Here is an 11,609-nt window from a genome sequence, read left to right on the forward strand (position 1 = left end):
GTATGCTTTTAAGTGGATTTTTTGTTTCTTTTTTGTCGGTTTCACGGGGCCCACACAGAAAGACACATCCATCAAGTTGAGGAGATTACGAGTGAAGGCCCGAAGAATCTTGATCTTGACTTATTTCCCATTTCTGTTCTCCGAGCTGAAATTTCAGTTAAGTTGAGTCATTTTGCGGTTGGCTTGACAATGCTAATGAAGTGGCCCATTCGGCGTTTTGCTGCATTAGCAATTGTTACGCCTGGAAATCACTTTTTTTACCCTAGACATAGACGACTTAATGAGCTGATAGGCGACTACAGCGACAAACACGCCCCCTGTGGGCGCGAACCGGCAGCCTGGTTTCTGTCGATAAGAGTTCGCCGTCAGTGGGTGTTGATACTCGTAATTATTTGCCAGTCGTTGATGTATTTGTATAATTAAATAAGGGGAGAATTGAAGTGCTAAGCACTTAGATACCCTAGATATAATACGAAATTTTAAATAACGTCTTTTTTATAATTTTTTAAAGGTTGTGAAAAAATGTGTGGTTTTAAATGATAATTTATAGTTTTTGCGATTGGTAATTAAATGAAATTGGTTATAGTCCTAGCAATAATAAAAATTATTCAGTGCAGCAACTTGAATGCTTTTATATCTATTCATTTGCAAATGTACTAAACTTCAGTATTTTCCCATAATTAAAATGATTTGGCCATAAAATTCAATGTTCTATTTTAAGTAATTTAGTCAAGATCTTTATTTATAATACCCAAAATATTTTGAAGGTTTTAAGAATGTATAAAAACCAATTTAAAAACGGTTTACAGTTTCTGGTCTTTTGTATTTCATTAAATATTTTTTATTGCTGGGAAAATGTAGTTGGTGTAAATGCAATTTCTGCTGCCTGAAACCTTGTTAAATATCTCGCTGCTCAATCTACCCAGTAAATACCCCTTAACCAAGTTTGTCAAGTGTCAAGAAATGGCCAGCCATTTGAGATTTGCCATCGGCCGACAGCTAACAGCTAACAACTAACAGCTGAGAGCCAAGCGAACGGTTTCCGCTCTGTTGCAGCTCCGTTGGTGGGTTGCTGTGTTGCTGGGTTGATGGGTGGCAGGCACTTCCTCCTCCCGGGGGCCCAAAGACCCCCCTGCATTTTCCATTTTCTAATTTTATTACGCGACCACATAACCCTCTCCCATCATGTAGTGTGTCTAATTTTATATAAGCAGAGTGCAGGCAACCGGTTTCTGTTTGTTTCCACACGAAGGTTATTTGATATGATATGAGGCTGTCTGTCAGCTCGGTTCCGAATACGAATCTGAATCTGAATCTGGGGATTCTGGGCCTGCCATTGACGTGTGCAACCTGCCAGCAAAACCAGAAGTCGGCTCTTTTCTCGGCATATTAATTACACTTTTCTTGACTTGAATTCTAAATTGGATTTGAATGAAAGCTGCAGCATGCTGATGAGGTCTGTTGATTTTCCATTTCCCCCATTGAATGTTGTCAAGTGTTGGATTAGACATCTCTTTGTCGAAAGCTTCCAGGTAGAAGTGTTTTTAAAACATTTTAGAGATAATCAAACTAGCTATTAACACTTTCACTAAAATTTGTCACATATATCTTATCAGTTGTTGATTTAAAATAACCATTATAACTTTTATGTTCTTATCTCATATTTATGAGCATTTTGTAGTTGACTAAAGTTCAGTTGATTCTGATCATTGCTAGAGAACTTAAGGTTGGTTAACTTCAGTTGAGATCGCACTTAACTAACTTTTGTGTGATCAGCTGAAACAAGCACGCACTTTGCTCAAGCTTAAATAATAATGCAGTCTGTCAACTGTTAGATGCTTCAAGGTCTAACTCAAGGTGCTTAGAACTATGTTTAAAAAATTATTATAAAATTTTAAAAATTACTTAAATTTATATTGTAACAGGTAATTTTGTTTATTTCAATATAATATAATATTTCTTAATAATTATGTCTGAAATAATAATATTCGCAATCAATTGATGCACTTGAAGATCAGTGAATATGAACATGCAATTTTATAATTAATCATTATAAATCGATGATTTAAGGTCAGCTTCTGATGAACCCACGTAGTATATAACCCATTAAAAATAATGATAATGTTCAGCCATCTGCCAAAATATAATCGCATACATTTGGGTCAAGATCATATTGAAGATATATGTTCTTTGAGTGAGCTAACGTGCCAATTTGAGCTCTTAAAAAAATATGATCTCATCGGGCTGTCAAAGCAATGTATAAATCGATCCTCCCCAGAAAGGTTCTCCAATCTAACGCCTTGTCAACAGACTTGTTCAACATCTATGTCATAATCGAACCATCAAATATACATGTTTATTGCCACCAGTTGATAACTGTTGATGGCTCGAGACAAGAAAGAAAACAAGGGAAAAGAAAAGAACAACTTCTTCAAGAGACAGGTAAACAATAAAAGAAGCCAGAGGCGCCAGCGAAATAAACAAGAGATTTCGAGGCCTCATGACACATCTTGGATTTTTACCGTTCGATTCTTCAGTGGTTTCCCTTCCCATATCAGCTTACAGTCGTTTTATTTTTGCACGCTGATAACTAAAGGCTATACTATATATGTATAATTAACGCTTTTGATAGCTGGAAATCGGACGACGATTGTAGTGACGCCATTTTTCATAGAACGATAGAGTAGTTATATTTATAATTCCTTTTCTTTTTCTTGCCTTTGTTTAAGCTTTATAGGACAGTTCGTTGCTTCCCATTGTTAGTTAATGTGTGCGAAGTTTTTACCTTCTTTCTTTTTTCTTATGTTTTTATTATTTAAGTTTGCTTTTCATTATGTTCTTTTTAGTGGCTTTGTGTCTCAAGTGTGTGCAGAAATGTTGCGTCAATTGCGGAGATTTTCTTCATTATGCCCAAGATGAGGGATTTCTTTTCGTTGGGGTCGTTGAACTCGGTTTCAGGTTTTCCCCGCCGCCTGTTAATTTTGTATGCTAATGTTTTTTGAGTGTTTAGTGGGCTGCTCTTAACAAGCCCTAAACCATTTCACAGCTTTTATTGTTTTCCATATGCAATTGCAGTCGGGCAATTTAACGCTTATTTAACTTGATCTCACTTTTCAGTTTGCTTTGGGTTTTTCTTGCACTTTTTTCGCGGAGATTCACAGGTCCACAGAAAATTGGAAAACCATTTTCATCGCGATTTTGAAATTCATTTTCGTTGTTTTCCTCTCCGTTTGACTTCCGTGTAAATTTTTGCATTGCGTTCGTTTCAGCAGCCTCATTGTCTCGCTTGGAATTATTTCTCCACTTATCCCCTTCTTATGGCCTTTATCGCGCTTTTTCCACATGTTTATTTAAATTTTTCGGTTTTTCTTTACTTAAAGAGATCTCTAGCTGTTTTTCCCTAGACAACACCTTATGCCAAAAGCGTTATAATTTATGTATTACACTTAGAAAAATAAAATAAGAAATCCAAAAAAGTCTACACTTAAAGTGCTCTTAAAAAATATTTAAAAAATACGTTCTTTTAAAAAATACATTTAAAAATGTTTTAAAAAAAATAAAATGTTTTTAAATTGAATTTAAAGTCTTTAATATTTCAAAGTGATTGTATTTTTATTTCCTAGTATTTGTTACTTCCAAATAAATTTTTTCCAGTGCCTTACAAATATTTTGCATATGGCAAGCACATCATGCAAATTTTTGCAGTCGGTTTTCGTAGCTGTTGCCTTAGATGTTGCATGTGCTGGGCCTTAACTAAAGTTTTTTTTTCTTTATCCAAGACGGGTTGCCTTCACACCCTTCAGTCCCTGGCCCCGCCCCCTAATGCTCTACGCCCCTGGGGATGCTGTTTGCCAATCATTGGAAATGGAATTGCAATCATCTTGCGCAACAACAACAACAGCTGTAATATCATCTGCAGCGGCAACAACTCCATTTGGTTGCAATTCATTTTGCATTCCATTTGCAAAAATGTTTACCACATACGGTGGATACGGTGCCACGCCCCCTTCGACGCCTCTCATGGCAACTTAACTGTAACATTTTATTAACACTTGAGGCGTCGAAGAAAATAAAACGCGCAGCGTGCAATGTGCAATATCTCCTCGATTTTCCAGCTTCATTTTTGAGCTCTGTTCCAGTTGAAAATTTAGCTCTAGCGACTTGGATTTCATTTTCATGTGCTGCCCCTTTTGAGGCGCCTTTTTTTTATTGCTTTTCTGCCATCAGGCCCCTCCCAACAAAACCCCCTTGAAACTACTCCCTCTCGTAAACTATTTGTTTAGTGGGCGTTTTTTTGGTTGAGGCTGGTGAATTTATATTTTAATTACATCAAGCTAAAAAGATAATGAGAGAAAATGGTAATTTTAAGTGCATAAAATTTATTTAAAATTTTCAGTAGTAAAAGTGTTAATTGCGAATTTTTTACTAAGCAAGTATTAAATTAAATAAATTAAATTTATCATTAAATTTTTAACGAGTTAAGCCGCGCTCAATTTTTTAATTAGTTTGCTTTTCTATCGCTAATACCATAGCCAGCCGTACTAAATTAATAAAAAATACATTTTTATTACAAGTTCAAGTTCAATAAATAAATAAAAGCTGAAAAATTGTGTAAGTTGCAGGGGGTAATAAAAAAATTCGCAAATTAAAATAAATTATCTCATACAACTATGTTAAAATCTATTAAATTAAATTTAATATTATATTTACATAAAACCAATCATTAATGAGTCTTTTGAAGCGTTAAGAGCCAGCTGTTTCTGTCCTGCTGATTCTTTAGATCATTTTTCCGATAATAAGGAAAATAGTTGTAAAAAATTTCCACATCACTAAATTTAGCTTTTGGGTTCATCGAATGCCTAAATCGAGTCATCAAAAAGCGGCGAAATAAATTAAAACTTGCAAGCTGTTGACACAGAAATTCATTGAACTCGTTTCGCACTCACGAAAAAAGTCAAAGGCCTCAAAATGAATTTAACCAAAGTTTGCAATATTTTTCACGATGCTTGGCTTTCGGTTTTCTTTTTGGGTGCCTCCTCTCCTCTTCATTTGCTAAATGATCCATAAAATGTTGGGATAAAGTGCAGACTCAGCTCAAAATTTGTGCAAACACAATTTCGTAGATGAGGCAAATGCAAACAAATGTGCTTTGCCCTTGAATTTTTTTGATTCATTTGTCGTAAATGGATTTAATGATTTAATTCCACAAAATGGCTGGAATATTTTAAATTCGAGATGGAACATTTAGTGAAGCATGGCAAAAGTTTATATTATCTTTTAGTTTATATTATTTTTTTTTTAATTTAGAAGATAACTGGAAATTGGCAAAGATTTAAAGAATTCGTTAAAAATTTACAATTCCAAAATTTCACTGAATGTTTCTTAACATTCTTCATAAATCAAAATTAAACATTCATTAAGTTAGTTCATTAGTATTAAGTTAAGCCGAGCTTGTATCTCATCAAATCAGATAAGAGTTATTTGCGGCCACATGCCCAACCTCTTCAGCTTTTCAGCTGATCATTTTGGCAAAGTTCAACTGCCTTTCGTTTTAAGACGTCCCACTAAAAACAAAAGAACAGGAAACTGAGGGAAAAACATGTAAAGAGCTTTGATTGAGTGTATGGAATTTAAGATGCCCTAAGTTTAAGATGATAAAACAATTATAAAAGATATATTTTTAAATGCATAATCTATTAAAATATAAGAGTTTTAAATTTCATATGGTTTTCTTTCCCAAAAAATGATTGCTCTAAAAGTATTTCAAGTGTTTATTTGCAATCTATAAAATCCAATTTTATTTTTTTAATTTTTCGATAGTCATTTTTAAGTTTCCCCAAAACCCCCTTAACTACAGGGTATTTTGGGGCCAATCTGAGAACAGCGAAAACGACACGTCTGCTACAACAAGAGAGGCTGCCCAAGTCGATTCAGACACAAAGGCCAGAGCCCAACAATTTGGGTCAATTGACTCACAAGAAGCGAGAAAAAAAGCCAGCAGCCGACAACAAAAAGATGAAATAAAACTTGTTCTCAACGCTCTGACAATAATAACTGCAAAAAATAAAAAAAATATTTTAGAGGAGCGATGGTCAGAGATAAAAATCCGCCCAACATGTTCCAGTTCCTCGTCTATCTAATCAATAGAAAGAAAAATAGGAAATAAAAATTATAAAAAAAATCCAATTGCCTGGGAAAACTGTCGCATAAATCACTCAAAACTGTCGTCGACTGCATTTATTTATGACGGTCACTGTATACGAAAGAAAAACAAAGAAGAAAAGCGGCGGCAGTCCCCCTAATCGATTTACAACTTGATTTGAACTGAAAGCCAATCCAAAGATAATACATAATTTAATTGCTTCGTGTAAAAAGTGGGCGAGATGTGCTGAAAAGTTGCGCGGAATGGAAGCTGACTCGAGTTTTCCCCTTTCCACTTTGCAATAGGATCCTAAAAAAAAAGATATATGGGGAAAAGGTAGAAACAGCTCAATATGTGGGCATTGCAGGTCCCCTTGCGTTTTATATCTTGTTGTTTTGCTTGATAAACTACTTGTTTATTGTCAATATGTTAACATTTATTTATAGACCACTTTTTTTTGCGCTTTCCTCGAAGCTGACTCGAGCAATTAAACAAGTTAACAAATGATAATATTGTCAATTTAAAGCTGATTGCATTAATAAAATCTGTGATTTGTTAATGGCGTGTGCTACTGTTTCTAAAGCAGTTGAATTTTTTAGTTTTTTTTTTTTATTTAGCTGAGAAGTAGTATAAATATTTATATATTTGTTTGTTTCTTAATTGTGAATATAGGATTATATATTCAAACATCATTTTAACTTTAAGTTTGAATTTACGCTAATTCATCCCAATTGCAAACTTTAAACATTGAGCCATAAACGTTAAATTGCCCAAAATTAAATGGCTTTTGCCTTCTTTAGACTTCTCTTCAGTTTTCCCAGGCCAAAGAAAACTTGGTTAGGAAATTAAAGAATTTTCGCAACTTTTGGTCACCTGCTTTGGCATCTTTCAGCAAATTATGCAAAGGAAAATGCAGCAATCGGCATCACACCAAAAATAGAGAAAAACCTAGGAGAGGAAAATTGTTCAACTTCATGACTGCTGGTATCTTCTTCTTTTGTTTGCCATTTTTCCCGCTGTTTTTCCACGCTTTTCCGCCACACTTTTTTGGATTCATTCAAGCAGAGGTTTTGAGGGTTCGCCGACGTCTTCTACTTGTTTATTTTTGTTGTTGTTGTTTTGTAGCCCGCTTTGTATCTGTAATCACTTAGTCATTGTTTTGTTGTTGCTACCTTTTTGCGCATTAATTACAAGTATTTCCTTGTTTCGTTGTTTAATTAACTTGGCCAAGTGCCGCCTATATACACATACCTATATTCGTATATGTAAAACCGCAACCACATCGACCCACTAACATTTATCGCAAGCCCAAGATAAACTTACCTTGTCCCTAATGAAATCATTTGAAATTGCACGACGACATCTCTTATCAATCTGGATGGCAATGTACAAATAAGTGAGAATTACGAATGATTTGTGATTCATGGGGCTCGTTGGAGACGTCACACGACCATTATTGGATGACAATCGACAACCGTTTTTGGAGAACAGAACTTCCCCTCCAGCCGACTGCATCTTGAATGATTTGTCAATAGTGGCAAGTGACGAACTTTTCGAATCTTCTCTGGCTTCCATGTTGATTCAATTGATTTGCAGATTGTCTAATTGCCACACTGATTTGTCTGACTTTGCGATTGTGTTTTGGGTTCCGAGCAAACTCGTAGCAGAAGTTAATTAGGCGTTTAGTAGTTATCGTCTTAAACTTAATTGTTTTCGAATACGGGGAATGAATTAAAGATTTAAACATTATTCATTGATTATCTCTTTGTGGTTGCGATTTTTGCCTTGTAATACGTTTAGCAACACTTTAACCAACAAGTTTTTTATTGAAGAACTTAAACTCATCCCACTTACTTACTTAGCCAATCTTTCAGCCACTTTCCACTCGGCAAATTGATTAGATGGCTCCGAGTTTCCTTCCGCTTTTCCTCTAAACTCTTGACTATTTTATAAGCAGCTTCCCTTCACACCGTTAAAATCAATTTACCAACACTGGAATAGTTAGCCCCGAGACAAACAGCCGCAGCTCTTCAGGCAGCAAATTGACATTGTTGCAGTTGAAAGCTTTCAGTCGCCTTGAACCTCAATCATATTTTATTCAGCGGAAAACTGGAAAAAAGTAAAATCGTGGGGGTAAACTTAGTTTCTAAGAGTTGGAGGGTGGCAAAGGCAGTTGGCCAAGCACCAACAGCTGGAAAAGTGTGCTTAAGGTAAACGAGGAAAAGGTGAAAGAGTCCTACTAATGCATTTTTCAATTTCCCCTAGAATGGCTTAAGTGAGGAAAAGTTTTTATTAAATTTGTATTAACGTGAAGTAATTTAATTTCCTCTCAAGAAGTTTTTTAAAATATTTTATTACTTTAAATCTAATTATTTTCTGTCTTCTCTTACAGCTTGCTGCCCCGCTAAAACAAAAGCCAATTGCAACAAATGCTTCCAAAAAAATTAATAAAAATTCTAAACTTGCCATAAAAATAAAAACATAATAAAAAACAACAAAAACAACAAAAGCTGCCAAATTTTCATTAAAAGTATGCAGTGGATTTTGTGAGCTTTGAGCACAACTCAAAGCGAATTCTTTGAGAAAAACTCAATGCTCAAAGCTGCTCTCAGCGGATTCACCAACCGACCAGCGCTCGCGTATAAGTGACTTGCGCTGGTTCGAAACCCGACTGAGCAAGAAAGAGACAGAGAGAACGTCGAACCACAGTAATCATGGACGCTCCAGATGTGGGACGCATTATAAGAGCGCCGGCGAGGCGCAAACGCAACGATGAACAGTTAATGGATAGGGTGAGTAAATTTACAACATTACACACTTTGTAACCCAAGAGTATAAGAGTTGGTTTGATATATATCCTGGATCTCAGGACCTATTGTGGGTTCCGTTCCCCAAATTTGGTATGTGGACGGCAACTGTAACCCAGTATATAAAGGTTATGTAAATCGTCTATCCTTCCTTAAAAAAAACTGAAAAATATATTGTTTCCCATTTTATTTCTTTATTATTCATGCTTTATGAAAGTCCACAAAGATTTGTTTATGTAAAATACTTTTGTTTAGGCATATTCCACTCCTTTTCTTTTCTGCCTTTCATCGAACTCAACATGGGTTTGTGAGAAGCTCCAAAGATGGTTTAGTTGGGGAGTTTGTCACTGTCGAATCCGCTTAAATGAGCGATCGCCTGCAGCGCGTGTGATCCAGTTTTCCGAACGGTTTTTGTTTATCTTCTTGGCCCGATGAGAAAAATGGAAAGTTTCGCTGCATTCAATCGAACTTCGCCCACAAATGCAACGCGAATGAATGGATTGTGTCATTTATAAGTATATATTTTTTCCGATTGTTATAATTTTTTTTTATTATCTGTCTTTGATTTGATTAATTTGTTGGAATTCCACAAAAAGTATTTTCCTTTTGAAATGCTGACTGGTCATGAGTTGGCGTTGGTTTTTGTCAGTCTTTTATTTTGGTCTGGGGGCTTTAATTGAAAATAGTTGGTTGAGAAAGTTGTTAAATGTTGGTGGTAGAAAAATGTATAGATTTATAGCTAATAAAACCAAAAACTTTTTAAATTAATTTTAAAAATAAGTACCATCATTATTGTTAACACACTTGATGGCAAAAAAACAAATAATTGCACATATCATTCACTTAAAGTTACACCCAGCTAATTAGCATCTTGACAAAAAAATCCTCATCAATCATATCCAGCGATTGTCACCCCATCGACCCACATTCCACCCCGCACCACCCACCGAGCGAATAGGTTCATTAACCATCCCACCACACGTCTCCCAACTCAGGTTCCACAAAGGTAACCCACAATTAAAGAGCGCTCGAATATCAAGCAATTAGTAAAACAAAACAATTGCATTGTTTAATGTCAAGTTCAATGCACGCAGCAAACAGACAGACAAACCACTAACCAAACACCACCCACCCACAGAAAATCCTATTAAATAATAAATAAAATCGAATGTAATTATGAGTCTTTTAAAGAGCGCCAAAGATAAAGAGATCCAGTGACAAAACGATAGAAAGAGAGCAAGAGAAAGCCTTTCGCGCTCTGCAAAAGCTTTCAAGTGGTGACCTCTTCGGAAGAAAATATAATAGGGTGTACACTGAGAGAAAATTTAAGAAAGTGGATTAAAGAAAGATTTGGTAAATTTAATATCACTTCTAGGTTTAATATTTCAGGATCCCATGGATAAAATATAAATATTTGAGATATATTATATTAAAGAAAGTATGAAACTGATACATATGAAAAGTATACGTTACGATCTAAATATTTTGTAAAGTTTTTAGGATATTTTTAAAGATTTAGATTACCAAATTTTAGCAAATCAAACAGCAGACATTTTTCGAGAGAATGGGGATCTGTTGTTGATCGTCAGCTGTTTGGGGCTGCCCCGTTAGTCGCTTGTACTTGCGCTCTCTCGCTCCTCTCGCCATTCCTCTCCCGCTTTTAAGCTTTTCTCTGCCTGCGCCGCCGACTTTGCTTTGCGCTGCTTTAGCTTCATTTGCTTTGGTCGCCGCCTTTCAGTTACAATTCGTATTCCAATTGGAACGCCGCGATTTTCCTGCCTGCTCTCCGCGATTTTCCTCGCGCTTTTCTTTAAATTCGGCTCTCTTCGCGTCTCGCCTGGCTGCATCTGTATTGGTATTTGCAACCCATTCGCATGCAATTTGTTTGTGCAATTCGGAAAATTATGAAAAGTTAATCAATGGAAAACAAAAAAAAAGCAAAGCTAACTAGAAATATCGCAAAATAAAAGTAATATTTTGGCAGGCGAACAAATTGCAATTGACCCGCTTAAATCGTGTTAAACTTAGTTTTTTAGTGTGCTTTTCATGTTTCTAATTTGCCCAAAAACTGCGAAATGACCTTCGAATGTTGTTAGTTGTTGCTTTTGTCTCTTTTGTACATTTTCGGTGCGTGTAATTCGGTCGACAGAGACGCCGACTGCGATGCCAACTGCAGACAACAAAAAGCAAAACAAAAACAAAAATTAACCCAACGCCATCAAGTTTTAATGATCGAAATTATGTTATATAATCTGTAAAAGAGCCAAGAAAAACCGCAAAAAAAAGTACCCAAGTCAATTTACTGCTTTGAGATTCTTGCGGTTAATTTAATTAAGTGATTAGATCACTGCCATATGCAAATTTGAATAAATGATGAAGAACAATTAAAAATGTTCAGGGGTTCAAAAAAAGTATTTTGGTTGAAATTTTAATAAGAATGTTTTCAGTAAAAATACGCTACATATAAAAAAGTTTAAAAATATTTAGGTCATAATTATAAAACTAATTGAAATTTTGTTTAAAAAATACAAATCGCCTATTTGAATTGCAAACACTTTCAATTTCCCTTGGGGTCTCGGTGGCGTATACGCATTTTATCTTTAAATTTGTTTTTACTCCGCAAAATGCTTATCAAATTTCTGATATGCTTGACGGCTGAA

The 11,609-nt window shown here is 35.3% G+C and overlaps 1 protein-coding gene across 7 annotated transcripts in view; it reads left to right on the forward strand.

Annotated features, from left to right (window-relative positions):
- The window catches only part of Wdr62 (WD repeat domain 62), a 66,220-nt gene that overhangs the window by 16,256 nt on the left and 38,355 nt on the right, over positions 1-11,609 (forward strand). For 3 of the 7 annotated variants that reach the window (XM_070211513.1, XM_070211515.1, XM_017154239.3), the window contains exon 2: positions 8,535-8,934. In XM_070211513.1, the coding sequence (XP_070067614.1) occupies positions 8,857-8,934 (78 nt within the window). In that variant the 5' untranslated portion in view covers positions 8,535-8,856. Of the gene's footprint in view, positions 1-8,534; positions 8,935-10,687; positions 10,805-11,609 lie in introns of those variants that run through there. The other 4 variants (XM_070211516.1, XM_070211517.1, XM_070211511.1 and 1 more) reach the window with 3 other exon arrangements.

The sequence above is a fragment of the Drosophila takahashii genome, chromosome 2L, assembly GCF_030179915.1.
Source record: "Drosophila takahashii strain IR98-3 E-12201 chromosome 2L, DtakHiC1v2, whole genome shotgun sequence".
Classification (NCBI taxonomy): Eukaryota; Metazoa; Arthropoda; class Insecta; order Diptera; family Drosophilidae; genus Drosophila; species Drosophila takahashii.